We start from the raw sequence: 24296 nt of genomic DNA on the forward strand, positions 1-24296 counted from the left end.
ATCTTTATTACTGTCTGACAGTACTGCCGATCCTGTAACCCCTGTCAGAGGGTGAGGAAGGCCTGGGACAAGGGGAAAACGGCTTTAGGACCCTTGCCCATCATAGAGGAGCCTTTCCAGAGGGCGGCCAGGGTAAAAAGGGGGGCTCTGAACCAAGAGAGCCTGAATCACCGACCTCCAGACTGGAACGCTGGGAGAAGACCCCAGCCCAGTTGGAACCCCAGGGGTATTGGGGTGGGAAAAGGGCACGGGCCGCATAAACCTTCCTACATGCAAACTATGAGTGTCCTCGAGCACACCTGACCTAAGTGTGTGTGGGGGGGTGAAACTGGAAGGGCCTGGTGTAATTCTCAGCAAGGAATGGGAGGGATGTTGGGGCATACATGGGAACGTGGGTAGGTTCAGACTTCCCCGGGTCACTGGCTGAAGTGACCCAGCTCAGTTCGGTCTCGAAGGGGGAAGAGATGTGACGAACTGGGACTGTTCTTAATGTGGTCTGTGAATGCTGAGTGGGGAGTGTTGGCTGGGAAGGCAGGAGAGTGTGGCTAGGATGGTCTGCATTGGGGGATGGGAGACTGGCAGAGGGAGAATACCTGAGCATGTAACATGAGAACCCAGGAAGGGGTTAGAGGCCAGATGACACCTTTGCCCGGGACAAAGGGGAGAGGGAGTTTCAGAACTGGCTGGTGGAATGGCTGGGAGGCAGACAGGACTCTGACCTCCCAAAGGGGCGGTGGTGCCCTGGGACCCCAAGATGCACCTAATTGGGGGGGATCCTGTTGTCTGTGCCTGCAAGACCTGTTTTGGACTGTGTCCCTGTTGTCTAAATAAACCTTCAGCTTTACTGGCTGGCTAGTAAAGCTAGTCATGGTTAATGGTTAAAGCTGGGGGTGCAGGGCCTTGTGGCCCCCCACACTCCGTGACAACGGCACAACCCTTGGGCAAGCTAGATGGAGGTGCAGGCTGGGCCATGAGAGGGACTGCAGAGCCAGCCACCCCCCACTCAGAGGAATACCCCCACCTCACTGACCCCTGCTCACTCACCCACATTGCCCCCCTCAATTTTGAAAGCCTGGGTGGGGAAGCTTATTTTCTCTTGTGATGCTCTGAGCATCTCGATCTGAGAATGATGCCCCCTCAGCTGTTCCCTTGGGGAAACAAAAAGATTAATTTCAAGGGAGCTGATTAGGTTCCAAGGTGGACTGGATGATCTCCACCTAGGCTCTCTATGGTCCCGGCCCATGTTGCTAATTGAAAGAACTATGAGCCGATGTCCCTTTTATACAGTTTATTAAAATGAACAAATCAAGACCACACATCACTAAGGCTAAATTACTGTAAACACTATGCAGCTAACTAAGGGTTAAACAATACAGTTATACAGCTATGGTCAAATCAGTCAATTAATGAGTTAACAATGATACTATATTGGAATAAAGTGTCATCAGTTGAGTGAAATCATCAGAGTAACACAGCAGAACATCAACCCTTTTAAACCCTAAAACAGGATCCCAAGGAAGTGGCTGTGTATTGAGTTATATACCCCTGGGCAGCTGGTGGAGCCCCCCTTGGAGAGGCTAGCCCTCGGCTCCACCCCTTCTGCCCGCAACCTCACCCCTGCGGCCAGAGCCCCGAGCCCTCCTGCAGCCGGGTCCACGAGCCACTCCTTCCTGCCGGCTGGAAGAGCCCTGGGCTGGCCAGGAGGCCCGAGCACCCCCCACCTCAGCCAGAGGAACCCCAAACCCCTTCCCCCGCACCTGCCCAGAGGTGCTCCGAGCCAGCCGCATCCATGCTGCACCTCCCCTCCCCAGACCCCAAGCTGGTTCCAGGGTGGCTGAGTAGGCGGTATGTGTTACTCAGCTTCCTGGGTTCATCAGTCATCTCTCTGGAGTCCAGGGAGATGACTGAGGCACCCGGGAAGCTGAATAGCACATACAGCTGCCCCGGAACGTGCATGGGGCATAATAAAGCAAAACTTCCCCTGCCAAACCCTACAACCAGGGATCCAGTGGCAGTGGCAGTGCCAGAGGAGGCTGAACCTCCCCTGGCCTATTATAGCCACCGCCCATGTATATACTCCACTCAGAGAGCTTCACCCAGGCAGCACAATCCAGTTAGCCAGCTGAATAGTTGAATATTGAAACCAAATTATTGCTTACATTTAAGACTCAACCTCAAAGCCAATTAAAGCTTCCTCTTTACCTTTCACCATTGTGTAGCTAATCCTTCTCCTTGCCTTCCCTTCCCCACACCAACACAAACACAGACCTTACTGAGACTTTCGCAAGCAGAAGTTTAAACAGCTCTTATTAAACAATTTATATCCAACAGCATAGTTTGTTTGAACACTAGCACAGATGAGCAACGTGCATTCAATGATTTCACTATGGCTTTTCTAAAGGGAAATCATGTTTCACCTATTTATTAGAATTCTTTGAGGGAGTCAGGAAACATGTGGACAACGGTGAGCAGGTGGATATAGTGTACTTGGACTTTCAGAAAACCTTTGAAAAGATCCCTCAACAAAGGCTCTTAAACAAACTAAGCAGTCATGGGGTAAGAGGGAAGATCCTCTTGTGGATCAGTAACTGGTTAAAAGGCAGGAAGCAAAGGGTAGAAATAAATGGTCAGTTTTCACTATGGAGAGAGGGTACCACAGGGCTCTGTACTGGGACCAGGGTCGTTAACATATTCCTAAATGATCTGGGAAAAGGGGCTAACAGTGAGGTGGCAAAGTTTGCAAATGATACAAAATTACTCAACATGGTTGAGTTGAAAGCAGACTTCAGAGTTACAAAGGGATCTCACAAAACTGGGTGACTGGGTAACAAAATGGCAGATGAAATTCAATGTTGATAAATGCAAAGCAATGCACATTGCAAAACATAATCCCAACTATACATACAAGATGCTGGGGTCTAAATTAGCTGTTACCACTCAAGAAAGAGATCTTGGAGTTATTGTGGGTAGTTCTCTGAAAACAACCACTCAATGTGCAGCAGCAGTCAAAAATGCTACCAGAATGTTAGGTGCCATTAGGAAAGAGAGAGATAAGACAGATAATATCACAATGCCTCTATATGAATCCATGGTACACTCACACCTTGAATACTGTGTGCAGTTCTGGTCACATCTGTGATGGAGCAGGGAGCGGAGCAGATTTGACCTGGGAATGTTGCAGGGGGGTTGCATTGGGGATGGGGGACTTCCCTTGAAGGAAGCTACCTGAGCTGTAACCTGAGCCAGGAGGGGGGTTTGGAGAAATAACACCTTCTGCCCGGGAGACTGAACAAAGGAGAGGAGGAGCTGGGGGGAGGGGGAAGAGAGGAGATGCGGGAGGAGTTTTGGTTTGTTTCAGTTTGGGCTGGGTGGTGCAACGCAGGGAACCCCAAGCTGGGGGCTAAGCTCCCTAAACCCCCCAGAAGGACTTGATTGAGGGGTTCTGGTTGTACCTATATGCTCTGCTCGGGACTGTGTTCCTGTCATCTAATAAACCTTCTGTTTTACTGGCTGGCTGAGAGTCACGGTGAATCTCGGGAAGAGAGGGGTGCAGGGCCCTGACTCCCCCACACTCCGTGACAACACCATCTCAAAAAGATATATTAGAATTGGAATAAGTACAGAGAAGGGCAACAAAAATGAGTATGGGTATGGAACAGCTTCCATAGGAGAAGAGATTAAAAATACTGGGACTGTTCATCTTGGACAAGAGACAACTAAGGAGGGGTATGATAGAGGTCTATAAAATCATGAATGGTATGGAGAAAGAAGAACAGGAGTACTTGTGGCACCTTAGAGACTAACAAATTTATTAGAGCATAAGCTTTCGTGGACTACAGCCCACTTCTTCGGATGCATACAGAATGGAACATATATTGAGGAGATATATATACACACATACAGAGAGCATAAACAGGTGGGAGTTGTCTTACCAACTCTGAGAGGCCAATTAAGAGAAGAAAAAAAAAACTTTTGAAGTGATAATCAAGCTAGCCCAGTACAGACAGTTTGATAAGAAGTGTGAGAATACTTACAAGGGGAGATAGAATCAATGTTTGTAATGGCTCAGCCATTCCCAGTCCTTATTCAAACCGGAGTTGATTGTGTCTAGTTTGCATATCAATTCTAGCTCAGCAGTCTCTCGTTGGAGTCTGTTTTTGAAGTTTTTCTGTTGTAATATAGCCACCCGCAGGTCTGTCACTGAATGACCAGACAGGTTAAAGTGTTCTCCCACTGGTTTTTGAGTATTTTGATTCCTGATGTCAGATTTGTGTCCATTAATTCTTTTGCGTAGAGACTGTCCGGTTTGGCCAATGTACATGGCAGAGGGGCATTGCTGGCACATGATGGCATATATCACATTGGTAGATGTGCAGGTGAACGAGCCCCTGATGGTATGTCTGATGTGATTAGGTCCTATGATGATGTCACTTGAATAGATATGTGGACAGAGTTGGCATCGGGGTTTGTTACAAGGATAGGTTCCTGGGTTAGTGGTTTTGTTCAGTGATGTGTGGTTGCTGGTGAGTATTTGCTTTAGGTTGGGGGGTTGTCTGTAAACGAGGACCGGTCTGTCTCCCAAGATCTGTGAGAGTAAAGATTTATGTCACAAATCTGACATCAGGAATCAAAATACTCAAAAACCAGTGGGAGAACACTTTAACCTGTCTGGTCATTCAGTGACAGACCTGCGGGTGGCTATATTACAACAGAAAAACTTCAAAAACAGACTCCAACGAGAGACTGATGAACTAGAATTGATATGCAAACTAGACACAATCAACTCCGGTTTGAATAAGGACTGGGAATGGCTGAGCCATTACAAACATTGATTCTATCTCCCCTTGTAAGTATTCTCACACTTCTTATCAAACTGTCTGTACTGGGCTAGCTTGATTATCACTTCAAAAGTTTTTTTTTTTTCCTCTTAATTAATTGGCCTCTCAGAGTTGGTAAGACAACTCCCACCTGTTTATGCTCTCTGTATGTGTGTATATATATCTCCTCAATATATGTTCCATTCTATATGCATCTGAAGAAGTGGGCTGTAGTCCACGAAAGCTTATGCTCTAATAAATTTGTTAGTCTCTAAGGTGCCACAAGTACTCCTGTTCTTCTTTTTGCGGATACAGACTAACACGGCTGCTACTCTGAAACCTGTCGGTATGGAGAAAGTGAATAAGGAAGTGGTATTTACCCCTTCACAACACAAGAACCAGAGTTCACCCTATGAAATTAATAGGCAGCAGGTTTAAAATAAACATAAGGAACTATTTATTCAGACAATGTACAGTCAACCTGTGGAACTCATTACCATGGGATGTTACGAAGGCCAAAAGTATAATAGGGTTCAAAAAGGATAGATGGAGAATAGGTCCATCAATGGCTATAAGCCAAAGCGGTCAGAGCTGCAACCCCATGCCCTGGGTGTCCCTAAACATCTGACTGCCAGAAGCTGGGATGGGATGACAGGAGATGGATCACTTAATAAATTCCCTGGTCTGTTCACTTTCTCGGAAGCATATGGCCCTGACCACTGTTTGAGGATGGAATACTGGGCTAGAGGGACTAACCATACGTGGTCAGACCAGTAGTCTTATGTTCTTAAGTTATGTTCTTGACATTGTTTATGCTCACCACCTTTGGGTAAATCACATGACTGATTGCCTCAGAAACCTCTGTCCCCACAGTTAATTTGCCAAGACCAAACTGATTAGCAGTGGACCTGCAGCAGTCAGGAGTACACAGCTTCCAGACAGTTATAGCAACCCGCTTCTGGACCAACTTCCCCACCCTCCTGCATGTGTTCTGACACTGCAGAGTCAGGGCAAGCTGCTCATAAAGCTCCAGAAAAGTCGTTTTCTTCCCAGGAAAGTTCTGGAGCAACTGCTGGTCATCCCAGGTCTGCATGACAATGCAATCCCACCAGTCTGTGCTTGTGACCCTTCTCCACAGGTGCTGGACTACATAGGGGGTATCAGCAGCTATACCAAGAGAAATGAACAGTAACAGCCAGTTTATGTGTATCCTCCTCCTCTGACAGAAGCCTTCAACAGGTCAGAAAATGCCACCAAAATGTCCACTAGCATCCACCAGTGGGATGTTCTGCCCACTTTATGAAACAGGAGTGAAAATGCAAGCATGGCAAATTCTTCAAATGGGGCCTCACTCATGTTGCTGGCTCCAGTTGCCGGCAGCTTGCAGACCCAAAACACAGCTTAGCTGGCTGTACTGGCGGGTGAGACAACTTCTCATAAAGTGCTGTGGGAGGGACACTCAAGTGTTTCCATGGTGCACAAGGAACAAAGGGCTGAAGAGGCTACAGCTGGGAGAGTGCTAGGAAGCCTGGGAGAGGCTGATTTGACTGGGTCTGCGCAGTGCACTGTGGGCACGTGAGCGTTGGTGTGAGACGTAAGTGGGAGTAAAGTTTTCCCACAGTGCACCACAGTCCTAGAGCTAGAGCGGCCACATTTTGGTGTGGGGGACACTAAGGACTCTGGGACATGTTTGCTTTGACTTGGGTCTGTGCACTGCCACGTGGGCATCAGAGCCCTAGGTTCCAGCACAGGTTAGAAAAGTCTAACATAGGTTTAAAAGAGTGCAGACATTCATGCCCGGGTTCCCTAACACGGGTCATCTGACTTGAGTCCCACTGAGCCTGAGATTACATTGCGATGTAGACATACCCACTGTCTTCTGCTGTAAGCGTTGGTGCAAAGGGTCCTAAATGATGTGTGGGAAGATTTGCATCATGAGAAAACCACCTGTATTCTATTTTCACATTTTCTAATCTGTCAGAGTAGCAGGCGATGGAGAAGTGATGCAAATGCATAAGACACAAGAGTAAAGCTAAGCAAGAAAAGCCCAGAATCGAGATTCAACATCCTGCAGTTTGAACTTGGAGTCCGACACATTCATTCCTTCACTGACCATCATCACGTGCACAGCATGGAAGTGCTCCTTGTCCAAAAAGGCCATCAGAGTGGGATCTACGGGGAAGGAATGTCCTCTGAAGGCACCAACTGTTTCTCTCTTTGCCCCATGAAACTTTGGACCCAAATGGCAAATGACAATTGCTCCCAATTTAACCATGGCATCATTTGGGACCAGAATGAATGCCACTGAACTAAGGAGCAGTGTTCTAAAAATAAATTGTTTAGATGGGCCATAGGTTTCCATTTCAAGAGTGTAACCCACCAAAGATGGGGTAGTTATTAAAAAAGGTATAATTCTGCAGCTATCTCACATTCAACACTGAGTTCATTTTATACACATTTGCAGCACCTACAAGGGATGAGCTCATCAAAAATGCAACTTCAATTTTCTCCATCTCTACAGAGATAGGGATTGGGCTTCCCAAATAAAAGGCAGCATGCACCTGATTTGGAAGGAAATGTCTTCAACACTAACCTCCTGCAGAGCTTCAGCCACAATTGCTTTGGGATCCAAATCCATGGCCCTTTTGCCGAGTTCCAAGTCACTGACTGGGGAATACACTTCCCAGATCATCTGAAACTATATTGCCATAACCAACTGAATAACAGCGTGATGACCAAACTAAATTAAAACCCACAATGCTTCATAACACTAGCTGACCAAACTGGACCAGAGGGATTTGCAAAGTGAATGGAATCAGTATTCTCTTCAGCTAAACTGAAGTGGAAAAACACAGCTTGTGAAATCACAGCAGTGCTGTTGCAATGACAGCTTCCATTTAAGAGTGGGATTTTACTGAAACCTGAGTTCTAACATGGAACTATTAGTCTGGAATGTAACTTGCTTACCTAAGCTCTCACAATCAAAACTATTATTCAGGGATGCAAATTGTTTTATTACAAACCACTGGTTTGTCTATATAAGATTTACTGGGAAATCAGTTCTTATAAATAAAAGGTTAAAAGTGTTTTAACTGATAAAAATATAAATATATTATCGTAAAAAGCAACAGAGGGTCCTGTGGCACCTTTAAGACTAACACGGCTACCCCTCTGATATATTATCATAGCAACTGTAAGTGAAATAGTGGTATTTATAATCAAAATAAGAAAGTAGTCAATAGTGAATATGTAAAGTGTATCGTATTTGAAGTCAGGGCCAGTCTACAACATTTTGGCACCTGAGGCGGGGAGCTCAAAAGACGCCCCCATGCCCCCTCGCTTGGGCCAAAACTTTGAAAGGTCTCAATTCTGCCTTCTTCCCGTTCTACTCCTCTCATGGTACTGCTCTGCTACCTACCCCAATAAAGGAGAAATAACAACTTAAAATGCCTTGTTCAAAAATGTTAAGTAACACTTAACTTTCAAATGCCTGAACAGCAAATGTAACTTTTCTTGTCTGCATGGTAAACACTGGCATTTTTATCTGTTTGAATAATCAAAGTGGTGCTTTCCGTGCCTTCTTGGTTGCAAAGATTTGAACTGCTTCCTGCTGAAAGTCCACAGTCTGGGCCAGTTCATGCTCTATTGAGATGGTTGGAAGGCCGACCAGCCTCTCCTGTGTCATTGTGGAGCGTAGATGTGTTTTTATTAACTTCAGCTTGGAGAAGCTGCGTTCTCCACTGGCAACTGTTACAGGAAGTGTTAGAAGTATGCGCAGAGCAACAAAAGCATTTGGAAAGAAAGCATCTTATTTGTGCACATATATTCCCGAACAGCCTTTGGAGTTGATCCTGCTGAAATGTATCTTGGAAGGGCTTTCAGTTCATCACCTAAATCACTCGCATCAATATCGTCCATGTCATCATGTGTCAACACTGTCTCTAGTGCCCTGCATTACTGGTGTTGGTCTTCTTCAGGTATAGTGAGGAGTTTTGGAATATCATATAACATCCCAAATATACTCCTGTGTTCCTTGAGCTGCATGAAACATTCTTCAACTGACTGTATTGCACAATCTAGCACCTGGTTAAAGAATTCAACTTTGAATTGTTGTTTGGAGTTTCTTATGGAATTATCCCGTACCTTGCAATCAAAATGTCTTCTTCTTCGGTGACTCTTGTATTCTTGAATGAGTGGGAAAATAGCTTCAGTGTGAAGTTCCTCTGCCAACTTCTGTGCACTCTTTAGAACATTTTGAAATCCCTCATCTGACCTTTTAAATTAAATTAAATTTAAATTAAATTATAAATTAAATTAAAATTTTTTTTTAATTAAAAAAAAAAAAAAAAAGACCTGTAAGACTGTAGGTATGACTTTGCTTTGTCCAGTTGTTCCATTGCTCCAGATATAGCAAGGTCAACACCTTGGAATCTCTTTCTTACAACATTTATTTCAAACAGTAGGTCATGCCACAACACTAAGCCACACAGAAATTTGAAGTTATGTATGTTTCTGGTGATTCCATTTCCCTCTGCCACTGTTCTCCAATGAACAGTTCCTGTCATAGCATTATCCTCCATAATGGCAACTATGGCATCATCTATCTTCCTAATTTGGTGTTTGATAGGCTTTATCGCCTCCACTCGACTTTCCCATCATGTGGCACTCAGTGGTTTCAGTGTCCGAGAGGATGTTCCCAGAGGTTGCTTCAAAATTTGCCATCAGTGAGTTGATTCAGAGAAAAATACATAAATGCTTTGAATTACATTAAAAAATTCAAGTATCAGAGGGGTAGCCGTGTTTGTTGCTTTTTACAGATCCAGACTGAGTCCTGTGGCACCTTTAAGACTAACAGATGTATTGGAGCATAAGCTTTCGTGGGTGAATACATGCGTCTGACGAAGTGGGTATTCACCCATGAAAGCTTATGCTCCAATACATCTGTTAGTCTTAAAGGTGCCACAGGACTCGCTGTTGCTTATTAAAAAATTCAGCAGCCTCACTAGAAGCTGATGCTGCATAACTGACCACCAAGTTCAATGAATGACAACTGCATGGGACAAAAAAAGCTCAAGGGTTTAACTCTCGGATCCGTGTCTGCACTCCTCTGGTTGGCACCATTATCGTAGTCCTGACCTCTCATGTCAGCTATCGCAATTCCCGTATCTTCCAGCTTTTTAAGAAGCACATTTGTCATACCAGCTCCTGTAGTATCATCAATGTCAATAAATTCTAGAAAATGCTCTCTGACAGTCACCATTGCAGGGACATTTTCTCTAGGTTCTGTTGTTGTTACAAAACGCACCATTAAAGTCATTTGTTCCATATGGCTGATGTCAGGTGTGCAGTCCAGAATAACAGAGTAATATGTGGCAGATCTGAAGTCAGCAAGAATCTTCTGTTTGACTTTTGTTGCCAGTAACTGTATGATCTCATTTTGAATTGTTTTTCCAAGGTAGTGGTGTGTGTACTTTTTTTGGGTGGTGACTCTTCTTAGCTGCTCCTGGAGTACAGCATCAAACTCAGCCATCAGCTCCACAATTGTAAGGAAGTTTCCATTGTTTGGCACATACAGCTGATCTGAAGTGCCACGCAGTGCTAGGTTTTGGGTAGCAAGCATTCTCACAACAGCAATGAGCCTTTTCAGAACATTTTGCCAGTAAAGAGACTCTAATGCAATCTTCTCTTGATGCTGATCATCTATGGTGGCCTTTAACCTTAGTCTCATCTCAAGCTCTTTCCATCTATGGAATGCCCTCTGGTGATTTGCTGCCTTCTCATGGCATACCAGATTTCTACCCAGATTTTTCAGTCCTTTGTTCCTGTAGAACCCAATGTGGCTGGAACATTAGACTGGAAGAGTTTGCCACAAAAACAGTATGCAGCATTCTGGGTTTTTGAGTACATAAGCCATGGCCTCTCCAATTTGTCACCATTGGGGATTTCACGCCAGTTATGTGTTGGATGGAAACTTCTATTTTCATTGTCTTTGGGGAACATGAAGTATTTCACTTGCTGTGGCCTGTGCAGTACAAGGAAGTCCCTCAGGCTACTGCTCAAGTGGGTCCACTGTCCTAGATCATCTAGACTTAAGGAACTAAATTCAGCAGCAGCTGTTTCTTGCACCTCCACCACACTCTTCTCTGATCTACACTTTTCTTCAGGAATGTGCATGGTTACATCCATTTGAGATGGAAATATGGATGCTGCAGAAGCTGCCAGGTCACCTGCACTCTAACTGGAAGATCAGGTATCTCCTCACCACTCACATCCTCACTGGGGCCGGAAGGCTCACCGTGAACATTTGTGTCTATGTATCTCAGGACAGCTCTTCTGCTTAGATAGAAAAGCTTCCTTTGCTTTCTTTCTTTTTCTGAATGCTGCCCTAGAGGGGCGTTTTCCTCTTTCACTCATGACTGCTGTTCTGTGCCAGCTATAATGGCTCTCAACACTCAGTTGAAGAGGACAAATAAGCAGGCTGGTAGCAGGACCTGAGTGAGGGAAGATATCAGCATCTTAAGGGCCTAACTGGCTCCTACTACTTCAGTTGACTGCCTGTTCTCCCAAGTAGGTTCAGGGAAGCAGCAGGAAACAGGAAGCTCCTTGAGAAGATGGTGTTAATCAGTCCAGGCTCCTGGGGGTGCTAGAAAGGTACATAAGAAGTGCCTCCTCCTCTCTCTCTCCCAGCAACTCCTGCTGTTTTCTGTTATTCCCTCTCACCTTTTCTCCTGCCTGCCTGTTATGTCTCTTGTGCCCTCCTTCCTCCAGCACAGCACTCCACCATCTCTGTGCATCTAGAGCAGAGAGAATACATATGCACCAGCAGCAGACACAATTTTCTACACTATGGGTTCTAGTGGTGCCCTCCACATTCTGGCACCTCAGGCAGCAGCCTCAGTTCGCCTCATGGTGAGACAGCCCTGTTTGAAGTCCTTTATATTCATGTTAAATTCTCTGAAACTGTATGATAGGTAGATGCTGTGATCTTTGTACTAACTTCTCCTTTGTATATGTGCTGCAGAATGCAAGTCCAGCAAAAATAAGGTACAAGCAGCTTGTAAAATGCACTTTAAAAAACCAATTTCTAGGTGTTATGATATACCTGGCTTCTACAATATAGATTAAGTTAGGTTAGAAAAACTTTGTAATTTCTATAATGTTAGCCAATATTAATACAATATTAACATTATATATAATATCACATATATTTCTTGAATTGCCCTCATCTTAAGATCTTCCAAAATGCTTTTTTATTTACGTTACAGAAAGAGATAGCTGAAGTATTGTAATATCAGGGCTAGGCAAAAACATAGCAGAAAAATAGGTAATACTATGCCTTTAATGTTCAAAACAAAATTCTAGTCTTGAATACATGCTTCTCCATTTTTGTTTAATGCCTGGGGTCTGTATAACAGTCAAAATGTAAAATATATGCCATGTTGAAACTTACAACATCCCCCACATAGAAAGTGTAGCAATTACTGTCTATGAAAAACATGTCACAGAAAATAGAAAAGATATATTAGATAAAGTGATGTAGGGAAAATTGTGAAACTCCCCAAACTTAGGTATAAATACAGGAAGGGTAAGCACAGGATCTTTGAGACAGTGTGAGCACTGCAAGTCCTGTCTTCCAAAGGGATTGGTAACGTAAGCACTCTTCCTTTCTGTATTATGCTGTATTAATCCTTGACTAATAATCCTTGATTAATAAATTGATTAAGACTAGTTATTGGACATCTCATTATTAATTTATATTGCACCCACAACAAGTGTGATCATGTCAGTTCATTGCACAATTTGCAGTATGCCGTTCTTCACTGTTTCAAAGTAGAAATGTTAAATTCCTACTGTTTCCTTAGGAGCATGCCCAATAATTGGAATATTCTTTCCTGCTGGCTGAACTCCACTTGAACTTCTTCCATGTCATCATAGAGGGGTGGGGAAAAGACATATATAAAATAAGATATTACCGTTTTAGCAAACGGTCATTTGTCTCAAAGTCCCCAATAAATCTGAGGTACATTCTGTCAAACAAAGGTAATATCCAATTATGAGACTAAACTGACTTCAGGACAAAGAGAAAAACCCACAACACAGAGGGGTGGAAGACACTTACAGTTTCCTATAAAATGAAATTCCAGAGCAGGTTATGTCTGATAACTCAAAATCAAAACAGATTCTCCCACTGCATTCTTCTCTGATCAATTCAATTTTCCTTCACTCTGTGCCACCTCATTATTATTGAGTCATGTTACTTATAAAAGATTTAGCTTCATCACAAGAGAGAAAAGCAGCCAACCTTCCCATCTGCAAACAATCCCAGCTCAGCAGGAAAAAGCCCAGAAGCAGCTTTGCCAATAGATGGAAGCAGAGATGAAAGCACAGAATGACAACTCTGTGTTTGGGATCCATTTAAATCCCCCTTCCTGTGACACTTTCATCTCTGATCCTAAATCCGATGCACTGGGGCTAAAGTGTGACACCTAAGCACAGAGAGTGCTCAGAACATGGCATCACATGACACACTGGGAGGTGCACAGGTGGAACATGGGAAGGGTAAATGCTATTGTGGCTTACACAGAAGCTAATGCTGCTGGGGTGAGGGGGGATTGTGACAGTGATGGGGAAGGAGGGAATCCCTTTGACTCACCCCATCTCCTTCGGGTATCACAGAGGCTGAAATGACACATTTTTCCTACCCCACTTTGTTCTATTTCAATCTATTATACATGAGGAAAATGGTAGAAAAAATATTTTTTCCTGCAAAACCCCGAGCAAGGTGAGAACAACTGGGATTGAGACAATTTGTCTCCAAAGGGGAACTCGATGACTAACAATCACTTTGTAATGGGGAAATAGTATCGACGTTATGCTCGCGTTTGTCTAGACTAGGAAAAGAGATGGAGGTGAGCTCGGCCAAGCTAACCCCAGCCACTGTACCCGGGTTATATCTGCACTGCAAATGTAGTTGTGTTGTTACAACAAGATCTCTAAACTGAGCACCTACATCCATGTACAATACCGGTGGAGACAAGGCACAGGCCGTTTTTACATCAGTGTTGCTAGTCAAGGGGGAGGGATAGCTCAGTGGTTTGAGCATTGGCCTGCTAAATCCAGGGTTATGAGCTCAATCCTGGAGGGGGCCATTTAGGGATCTTGGGCAAAAATCTGTCTGGGGATTGGTCCTGCTTTAAGCAGGGGGTTGGACTAGATGACCTCCTGAGGTCCCTTCCAACTCTGATATTCTATGATTCTAAGGTCAACCGTATTTCCTGCATGTGGTGCTGATGGGTATTTCTGGCAGGCGAAGGACACACTCCCAGGACTTATAAAGTAAAGAATGATGGGATTCACCCCGAAGGAGGAGGTGTAAAAGACAGAGGCAGGCAACTCACGTGGAGCTGAAAGATCACACTGAAGAAAATGGTACAAAGTATGTGGGAACTCGCTAATGTATTTTAGAAAAAATCTTTGGCCAGCCCTAGTTAGACATTTATGGCGGCGGTTCTCAACTGGAGGTCCGGGGGCTCCTGGGGTTCTGCGAGCCTTTTCAGGGAGTCTGCAGGGCCCCATAGCTGAAACCCCAAGTCCCAGCGCCTGACCACAGGGCTGAAACCAGGAGTGGTGTGGGGCCAAAGCCCCATCCCTGGCACCCCCCCACAGGGCTGAAGCCAGGGGCGACACGGGGCTGAAACCCCAAGCATAGGCACCGACTCCGTGCCTGGAGAAAATTTTTCTCCCTGGAGAAAAATTAGTGGGTGTTGAGCACCCACCGGCAGCTCCCAGTGGCCCCGCCCCACCCCCTGCTCCAGCTCACCTCCGCCTCCTCCACGAGTGCGCCGCCACGTCCTGCTTCTCCTCCTCCCTCCCAGCGTTTGTGCCATGAAACAGCTGATTCGCGGGGCAGGGAGGGAGGGGGGAAGAGGGGGAACACGGCGTGCTGGGGGAAGAGGCGGGGCTGGGACGGGGATTTGGGGAAGGGATCCAATAGGGGCAGGGAGGGGGCGGAGTCAGGGTGGGGACTTTGGGATGGGGTTGGAATGGGGGCGGGGCCAGGAGCGGGGAAAGGGTGGAGTCAGGGCGGGGCCAGAGGTGGGGAAAGGGGCGGGGGGTGCGGGCACCCACTGGCGCCGGAGAAAGTTGACGCCTATGACCCCAAACTCCCCCCCTCCCAACCACTGAAGCCAGGAGCAGCACGGGGCTGAAACCCTGAGCTCCCCTCTTCCCCCGCCCCCCCAAATCTGGGAACAGTGCGGAGCTGAACCCCTGAGCTCCCCTCCCTCCCCTGAAGTCAGAGCAGCAGGGAGCTGAAACACTGAGTTCTCCCCGCTAAATCCAGGAGCGGTACAGGGCTGAAGCCCTGAGCCCAAGAGCAGAGTTGAGGGGGCACGAGGGTGTTGCCTCCCCAAACTGCAGTGCCTTATGAAGAATGGGGCAGTCCTGGGGGCAGCTCCACCCCCCCCACCTCCTCCACTCCCTCAGGCTCCACCCACTGGCCAGGTCAGAGATGGGAAGCCAGAGCCAGGCAATGCGGGACAGCCACTCTTCTGGCTGCTGGTGTCATGGAGTGGGTAGCCCTGGCATTCCCCCATCTGCTGCTGGTGCCCGGGGTTGCGGCTGCTCCTCAGCTCCCAGCCCCCTTTGATTGCTCACACAGCCAGTTACAGCTGCCCAGGTAGGGACCTGGCTCCGGGGCTAGCAGAGCCCTCAGGGAGCAGCGACCAGCACACAGCCCTAGACAGGTGAGTGGTCTGCTGAAGTGAGTCATGTGTAGGGTGGCGCTCCCTCCCTGGACCCTGCTGTGCGGAACTGGCCCGAGCCCTGCTGGCCCTTGCCCCCCCAAAATAGAAGTCAAACTCCCCCTATGCCCAAGGATGCCACCCCCGGGCCCAGAGCCCCAAGTTGCTACCCACTCCCGCTGGGCCCTGGAGTTTTTATAGCATGTTATGAGGGCCTCAGAAATAAAAGGTTGAGAACTCCTGATTTAAGGCATTACTCGCCTGAGTGGATTCTCTTATGTTTGATGAAAATTGAGCTCTTATTAAAACTCTTCCCGCACTCAGGGCATGTGTAGTTTGTCACTCCTCTATGGATTCGCCGATGACTAATAAGGGCTGAGCTCCGATTGAAGCTTTTCCCACACTCAGAGCATGAGCAGAGTGTCTTCCCTACATGGATTCTCTGATGTGTGATAAGGTTTGAGCTCCGACTGAAGCTTTTCCCACACTCAGAGCACTTGTAGGGTCGCTCTCCCGTGTGGATTCTCCGATGTGTGATAAGGTGTGAGCTCTGGCTGAAGCTTTTCCCACACTCAAGACAGGTGTAGGGTGTCTCCCCAGTGTGAATTCGCCGATGTTTGTTCAGGTTTGAGCTGTGGTTGAAGGTTTTCCCACAATCAGGGCATGTGTAGGGTTTCTCTCCTGTGTGGATTCTCCAGTGCCTAATAAGGTCTGAACTCTCATTGAAGCTTTTCCTGCACTCGGAGCATATATAGGGCGTTTCTCCTGTGTGGATTCTCTTATGTGTGATAAGGTTTGAGCAGTGATTGAAGCTTTTCCCACACTCAGAGCATGTGTAGGGTCGCTCTCCTGTGTGGATTCTCCGATGTGTGATGAGGTGTGAGCTCTGGGTGAAGCTTTTCCCACACTCATGGCAGGTGTAGGGTGTCTCTCTAGTGTGGATTCTCCGATGTGTGATCAGGTTTGAGCTGTGGTTGAAGCTTTTCCCACACTCAGGGCATGTGTAGGGTTTCTCTCCTGTGTGGATTATCCAATGCCTAATAAGGTCTGAACTCTCACTGAAGCTTTTCCTGCACTCAGAGCATGAGTAGGGTGTCTCACCCGTGTGGATTCTCTCATGTGTGATAAGAGCAGATCTCCGACAGAAGCTTTTCCCACACTCAGAGCACATGTAGGGTGTCTCTCCTGTGTGGATTCTCTGATGTGTGATGAGGTGTGAGCTGTGATTGAAGCGTTTCCCACACTCAGGGCATGTGTAGGGCATCTCTCCAGTGTGGATTCTCCGATGGGTGATCAGGGCTGAGCCATGACTGAAGCTTTTCCCACACTCAGAGCATGTGTAGGGTGTCTCTCCTGTGTGGACTCTCTGATGTGTGATAAGGTTTGAGTTCCGATTGAAGCTTTTCCCACATTCAGAGCATGTGTAGGGTCGCTCTCCTGTGTGGATTCTCCGATGTGTGATGAGGTGTGAGTTCCGATTGAAGCTTTTCCCACACTCGGGACATGTATACGGCCTCTCTCCAGTGTGGATTCTCTGATGTGTGATGAGGGTTGAGCTCTGACTAAAACTTTTTCCACACTCAAGGCACGTATAGGGTCTCTCTCCCATGTTCATTCTTTCATGTCTAATAACGTCAAATGTCTGATAATATACTGAAGCTTTTCTCTGACCTATGCTGACTCTCACAGGCTTTTGCCTCTGCACAAATCCAAGAAACTTGCCCTTTGGACCTTCCCGCTAATGTCACATGTGGTACAACTTGCTTAGCATATTTGTGCTGTTGATTCTACTCCTCGTTCTCACTCACCATCTGATCACCTGGAAGGATAGAGAGAGAATCCAGGCATCAGTCACTCCCTATGCTGGGGAGAAAGGAAACCCCAGAGAGGAATGGGAAAAGGTGGGAAGAAACCAAAATAAGTGCTGGAGACATCAAACAAAACAGGATTTGATTTGAACCCCTCCCCCAACCCACCCTGCCTAAAGTCCTTCCCCGGAGGACAGAGAAGAGAGGGTCATTTCTGGGTCCACATCCCATTCAGGGGTAAGGAATATTGGGGAGGGAGCTACAGCCAGATGTCAGTCAGTAGAGGAAGGAAGCCAGATGTAGGGACGCATAGCTCCCGAATCGCTAGCCCACAGGCGCGGCAAACTGCTCCCATGGCTACGAGGCAGGAGTGACCTTCAATCCAGCGTTTGTGTTTGGGAAACTTATTTGGCTGATTTGATTGTACCCTCGCAGCTGGTGTTCACGCGCTCAAGAGATGGGTTCGTTATCTTATGTGCATGTATACTGCCTGGCTTTTCTATGCGCAAGAATGTAACCACTAAGAAGAATTGTAAACAAAGTAAGGAGAGAAATAAAAACCCCAGGAAAAGTTTTCCTGGGAGGCTTTTTGCAAGAGGCTTGTAAAGCTCTCTGGCTACCAACAAACCTGGCGTTCTGTTTCCTTTCCTGTGTCGTTACCACAGCTGGTGACCCCGACGTGATACCCCTCTACTCACCGGCTGGATACGCCGAGCGCGCCCGCGGCTGTTTGCCGCCCCTTATTCGTGAGTATGGGGGGGAAACTTTCCAGTGCCCAGAAGGAGCACGCAAGAGAGTTACAAAAGATTATAAGGCAGCGATCATGTGTCGTTGTCCCGGTCGCTCATATTGAGGACCTCCTAAGGGAAATAGATCGCCAGTGCCCCTGGTATCCGGACTGCGGGTCATTACAGCTTTTTGATTGGATACGGATTGGGATCACCTTGTATAGTGAACCCCGTGCCCCAGTTCAGCACCTGCTGCTCTGGCAGCGTTGTAAGGAGGCGCTGGAGGGGTTCGGCCCTGACGGCCTTAAGCCGGTTTCCCCTTTGCCCCCAGGTGATGGGCCACCCCCCTCCTGCCCGCAGCTGACCCCCCCTGCGCCGCCGCCCGTGGCGGCGCCCCCATGCCTACCGGTCGGGCGGGGGGGTGCTGTCGCCGCGGCGGTGCAGCCGGTGCGCGAGGCCGGTCTCTTGACCGACAAGGAATTAAGCTGTGGGTTCGAGGCGTTCCCCGTCTCTACGCGAAATAATGGAAACGGGGGGCGAGTAGTGGACTGGGAGGCTGTCCCCTACTCGGTTCTGCACGAGCTCCGGGGGATCTTGAAAGGTGTGTCAAACGGTTATCACTTGCTCCCCCAAGATTGGAAAGACATATGTCGCATGGTGCTGTCTCCCGCGCAATACGTTGTGTGGGACAGCGAGTACCAGCGAGAGGCGCTTGCGGCAGCAGCACAAGGTGGGGGGGCTTATCTTGCTGAGCAGTTATATGGCACAGGGCAGTTTTCGGGCATCCCCGAGCAGGCGGTGGGCACGCCCCAGGTAGCTTTTCCCATCATTGGCCAGTGTGCCCGTCGCGCGTTTCGCAGGGTCCCCGCTGCAAGCGAGTTCTCTAAGTCCTTCGACCCTGGCGGAGTTGCTGCAGGCGTGTACTGATGTAGGCACTCAAACCCATCAGATGGCCCTGCTGACAGCTGCCCTGCACAAGGGGCAAAAGCCTCAGGGGAACTGCTTTAACTGCCACCATCCATATTGAGGATTAGGCGTACGGCCCTCCCCCTCCGTTGGCTCACTGACGAGCCCGTATGGGTTGCGCAGTGGCCGCTTTTCCCCAGAATATGTGCAGTGTATATTGTAGCAGAAGTAAAGGAAATGCAAACCTACCAATATAGGTTGTGTTGTCTTGTTCAGATCACTGTGTGTTTGAAAGCAGGAGTTAGAAGTAAAAGGCAATCAAAAGACTGGGAAAGTTAATTGTGTCCCTTTTAAGTAAAAATCTTTAAGCTGTGGATAGCTTTGGATCTGGAAGCAAGCCAGAAAGCATTTGTATTAATGCAAGTTTCTAACTAATAAGGTAGAAGCCACTGAAATCTAGGCTGCCTATGAACAAATACAAGGAAACATTTTAAGCAATGACTGACTGCCCAAAAGGGGTAGACCTCTGTTCTTTTGTTTTTCAGATCATCAGAGAAAACGGATGCCAGCTAAACAGCATTCAATGTACCATGCATTTACTGGCACAATAGGGATTATTTTTGTGTTTTATGGCAAAAATTGTTGTTAAAAATTTGCATACCAACAGTCTTTGGAAGCAAGGACATGGAAGGTTAACCCACTCCCCATATTGCCCATGGGATCCTTCTGGCTACCTCAGATTTCTAGCCAGAGGGCTGGGGAGGGAGGAAAGCAATTAGACACCTGAGGTTGTACCGAGTGCACTCCTCAAAAGTGGGTGTGCTTGTCCCGGTTTGTTGCTCCAAAGCTCTGTAATAAAGTTATTTTACTGGAAGAGTGAAGGTTTCCTTTGTAGGTTAAAAGAAGCCGAGAAAGGGAGAAGAGGAAAAAGCACAGAATGAGTTAACTGAGAGGAAAATACAGCTTGCAGGCTCATCCAAGGCCACAGCCAAAACTTGGCTGACCCCCAAGACAAGGGGGGGGGCTTAAATGTGCCCGAGCAACTATGAGATTTGCAAAACACTGCCAGGCATTAATGAAATGTGTTAGGTTTCTTTTCTCACAGGTAGAGAAGTGCTACCCAAAGACCCTAGCACCCCTGCCATTTATTAAAACCAGGAGACTGAGTCTATGTAAAGTCCATCAACGAAAGACTGCTTTGGCTCCATGCTGGAAAGGCTCTTTCCAAGTCCTGTTAACCACCAACACCGCTGTGAAGTGCCAAGGACTGACTGCCTGGACCCACGGTTTTCACTGCAAAAAGACCCCTCCACCTCGGGAGGACCTTTTGACTAATGATAAGCCTATTTCTCCTTCTAGTTCTGCTGTGCCGTCTGGACAGCAGGAAAAAGGAAAAAAAGACAAGGTGAAGTGCTAGTAACCTCTCCCTTGTCCACTGACAGACCTACTGTGCCTCTGAATTTTTCTAAAAGACACAAAACCATTACAGGATGATGTGCTAGTAACCTCTCCCCTGTATGATGCTAAACCACACTGTTTCAGGAAAAGAGAAGAAGGAACACTTGCTTCCTTGAAACCACAAAGTCCAGGAATTCCTGACTACAAGAGACATTAAGAACTGACCCTGGTGAAGAAACAAAAAATTATAACCTGGAAAAAAAGAAACATGCTTGGGAACGTGGTATTGATTGGATTTTGGGGTTTATTCTACAGGCTGCGCCCTGTGTTTTGAATAAGTCCTTCAGTATGTATTGCCTTCCCTAATTGGATTTTAAATGATAAGTACCAAAGGCACCTTGTTGCCATTGCCCCTGCCATCTCCTCTACTACACTATTACCCCTGTAATACATCCAAATACAGACAATGACCCAGAAGTTGCTGACAGAGATGGTATTGAATATCACTGAGGCTGGGAAGGCATTGCAGTGGGATCTAGCATGTTCAGGCTTGGCCCACTGCCCTTACAGACACATCAGGAGTACCATCTGATCTGCGGCCATGGAGACACACTTAGAGACTTTCTGGGTAAAAGTGCAAACGTTCTCAATGCTCCTTCCAAGCATATGGACCGGTAAAGGAGGTGTGGCCTCCCACATACCAAATCCTGCCGAGTCCATGGGGAGGATGCATGTGGGATTGAGTAATTCACCAAAACATCTGGGAAATTAGACTACCTGGTATGCCCAGTTAATTTTAGTCAGTGCTCCTGGGGTTACACCTGACAGGACACTTACTTTTTCAAGTTAATGACAGCTATGTGTATGTTAATGACACCATATTACAAGACATGCAAGGTCTGTTAAGTACTTGCCTTGTTCCTGTCTGCAAACCACCCAGCAACATCTGGGATGTGAGACAGTGAAAGAAATGTGCTGTTTTAAGCTTACTGATAATAGTTTTGCATGCAATAGCAAATTGATATGCTGAAATGTTATGCTTAAGTCATCCGCCAAAACGTTTTTCCTCCTTGGTGGGATTATATTTAGTTATAGCCACCCTTAGAGTGGATAAAGACCCTTTTATAGTATGGGGTCTTAGTTTTAGTTTTTGGTGTTTTACTTTGCTGCTTTGTTTAATGTTTACCCAATCTAGTGACATTGTGTATGCTACCCTGCGAGAGTGTTTTGTTTAAACACCGCATCTATAAAATAAAACAGGGGGGGATGTAGGGACGCATAGCTCCCGAATCGCTAGCCCACAGGCGCGGCAAACTGCTCCCATGGCTACGAGGCAGGAGTGACCTTCAATCCAGCGTTTGTGTTTGGGAAACTTATTTGGCTGATTTGATTGTACCCTCGCAGCTGGTGTTCACGCGCTCAAGAGATGGGTTCGTTATCTTATGTGCATGTATACTGCCTGGCTTTTCTATGCGCAAGAATGTAACCACTAAGAAGAGTTGTAAACAAAGTAAGGAGAGAAATAAAAACCCCAGGAAAAGTTTTCCTGGGAGGCTTTTTGCAAGAGGCTTGTAAAGCTCTCTGGCTACCAACAAACCTGGCGTTCTGTTTCCTTTCCTGTGTCGTCACCACAGCCAGAAGTGACATCTGTCATGAGGATGCCACATTGGCTGGGAACAATTCTGAATTTGGAGAGCTCACAAGATCTTTGTAGGGAATCCCAAATGTTTCTTTCATTCATGGACAGTTTCTGAGTTGGTTAGCTGAGGCCTCACCTGTCTGGGAACCTTTCTGGAGCTCTCTTTCCTCAGAGCCCTGGAGATCTGGGACCCACAGCTCTTCCCCTCATTCCAGCCGGGAGATCACATCAGGTTTGGAAACTGGAAACCCTGCATAAGAGAACAAAAACAAGAGAGATCAGCTGAATTTGTGGAATACTTGTCACAAAGAACATTCCATGATTTTACCCTCAGCTCATTTTTACGCATCCTGAAGCCAGCTTCCATAGTTCTAAGCAGCAGGACAGTTATTATTTTTAATCATGTTCATTAAAGCAGTGCCAAAGGGCCAATAAAAATCAGGGCCCCATTGTTCCAGGCACTGTATAAATACAGAGTAGTAAATGCTCCATGCCCTGAGGAACTTACAATCTATATAGACAAAACACACATGGTGGCGGAAGGAATTAGAATACAGGAGCAGAGTGAACAATGTAATGGCAGACAGATATAACACAGGCATATCTTGATATTATTGCTAGTGAATGGAGTAAAAGTACAAGGACTGATAGACTCTGGCTGCAGCTGGACTTTAGTCAGGGAGTGGTTGGTGGGGTCGGGAGGAGAATCTAGAGGCATGGTCTAAACCCAGTGTGACCCATATTTCCCACGGGGAAATATAACCCTGTCCGATGAGACCAACTCACTGTGCAAGATCACACTGAGGCAGTGCAGGCCAGAGTGGGCAAAGACCTGCCCTATCTGGTCATACATTGGCATGACCGGAAGTTTTTCAGGGGGATGTCCAGGGATGGCCTGGAGCACCTGTAGAGGGGCTAGAGCCGGACTAGAAGAACCAAGAGAACAGGAGATGGCCATGGTGGCCAACAGGAGGTGCCACGAGGAGATGGCTCCATTGGAGGCCAAAGATCCAGAAGAAGGACCACCCTCATGGGCAAATGACTTTTCACCTGAACTTAACTGGAGCAGTAGAGGCCTACTACCACCTCTCAATCTGGACCTGCTGTCTAGCAAATACACATTGTGGGAGAGCAAAGGAGGGACCCAACCCTGAGTCAGGTTTATGAATGTCTCACCATTTGGATGACAAAGTGTTAGACCCACCGCAGCTGAAATAGTGGCCCTATTTTGAATGGCTAGAGGAGAGATCATATCAGGTGATGAAGCAGGCTAAGACAGGGCTGGTTAAATGCAGCTTCGGTACCCAGGAATTTCCAAAGGGGAGGTGCTTCAATTGGCACATGTAGTGCTGTGCCGGGGCACTTGGGGACAGAGAAGACACTCAACAGAGTGACCATGAAGTTCTACTGGCTGGGCATCCACCCCAGAGGCACGAGACTATTGCCCCTTCTGCCTCAAGTACCAGTGGGTGAGCCAGAAAAAAATCTCAAAGGTCCCCCTGGTACTACTCCCCTCTGCAGGGGTCCCTCTGATGGGCAGGTGCTGGGCTGGGGGACACGGGAAGGATCACTGGATGATTGCCCTGTTGCGTCCATTTCCTAGGAAGCATCTGGCATTGGGCCCTGTCAGAAGACAGGATACTGGGCTACATGGACCATTGTTCTGACTCAGTATGGCCATTCTTATGTTCTTATGGATAGGCATAGAACTAGTGGGTCTGCTGAAAACATCTGCAGCCAGGTACAAATATACATTGGTGATCTTGGACTATGCCACCTGGGGCTATTCCCCTCTGGTCAGAAATGGCAGCTGTCATCGCTAGTAAGCTCATGAAAGTATTTGCCTGAGTAGGGATCCCAAAAGAAATATTTTACAGAGCAAGGGACAAACTTCACCTCACAGTTAATGAAGGTGTGACACTGAGACTAGTCACCTTATGAATGACCCATAAGAACTTAACAAGAGGCATTGAAATGTAATTGAGACAATCTACTTGTATATGAATTTCAAAGAGATGTACTAGAACTGCAATCATTAACCCACTTATTTGTAGTAATAGAAATCAAGGGTAGTTTCTAAGTGTATTTGTCTGTGTTTGCCTATATTTTGTTAGAAGTATAACAATGTAATCAGATTAGCTTTTGGATGCTAATTCCCTTTTATGTTTTAATTGTGGTATATTATGCAAGTGGATGGTTCAGCTAACCTTAAAATCAATAGATGTAAGATACTGCAGGAAACTACTCATATTATTCAC

The 24296-nt window shown here is 46.8% G+C and overlaps 2 protein-coding genes and 2 long non-coding RNA genes across 14 annotated transcripts in view; 3 read left to right on the forward strand and 1 right to left on the reverse strand.

The window, feature by feature from the left end:
• LOC101941096 (zinc finger protein 436-like) overlaps positions 1-13972 on the forward strand; it is a 77719-nt gene extending 63747 nt beyond the window's left edge. For all 6 annotated transcript variants that reach the window (XM_065561109.1, XM_042847104.2, XM_065561111.1 and 3 more), the window contains one exon: positions 1-13972. This exon is cut by the window's left edge. The gene's annotated coding sequence lies outside the window, so the exon portion shown is untranslated.
• Positions 1-24296, forward strand: part of LOC135974179 (uncharacterized) — a 217352-nt gene that overhangs the window by 149660 nt on the left and 43396 nt on the right. The gene's annotated exons all lie outside the window — the stretch shown is intronic.
• LOC101954161 (zinc finger protein 271-like) overlaps positions 1278-24296 on the reverse strand; it is a 60516-nt gene continuing 37497 nt past the window's right edge. For 4 of the 6 annotated variants that reach the window (XM_005312632.4, XM_065561123.1, XM_065561125.1 and 1 more), the window contains 2 exons: positions 22175-22288; positions 1278-17378 (listed from right to left, as the gene is read on the reverse strand). In XM_005312632.4, coding sequence (XP_005312689.1) covers positions 15813-17174 — 1362 coding nt within the window. In that variant the 5' untranslated portion in view covers positions 17175-17378; positions 22175-22288 and the 3' untranslated portion in view covers positions 1278-15812. The other 2 variants (XM_065561126.1, XM_065561127.1) reach the window with 2 other exon arrangements.
• On the forward strand, positions 17376-21995 carry LOC135974177 (uncharacterized). Its single transcript, XR_010591392.1, has 2 exons — positions 17376-18113; positions 20107-21995. It is a non-coding gene; the product is annotated as an uncharacterized LOC135974177 (long non-coding RNA).

Source organism: Chrysemys picta, chromosome 11 (genome assembly GCF_011386835.1).
Source record: "Chrysemys picta bellii isolate R12L10 chromosome 11, ASM1138683v2, whole genome shotgun sequence".
NCBI classification, from domain to species: Eukaryota; Metazoa; Chordata; order Testudines; family Emydidae; genus Chrysemys; species Chrysemys picta.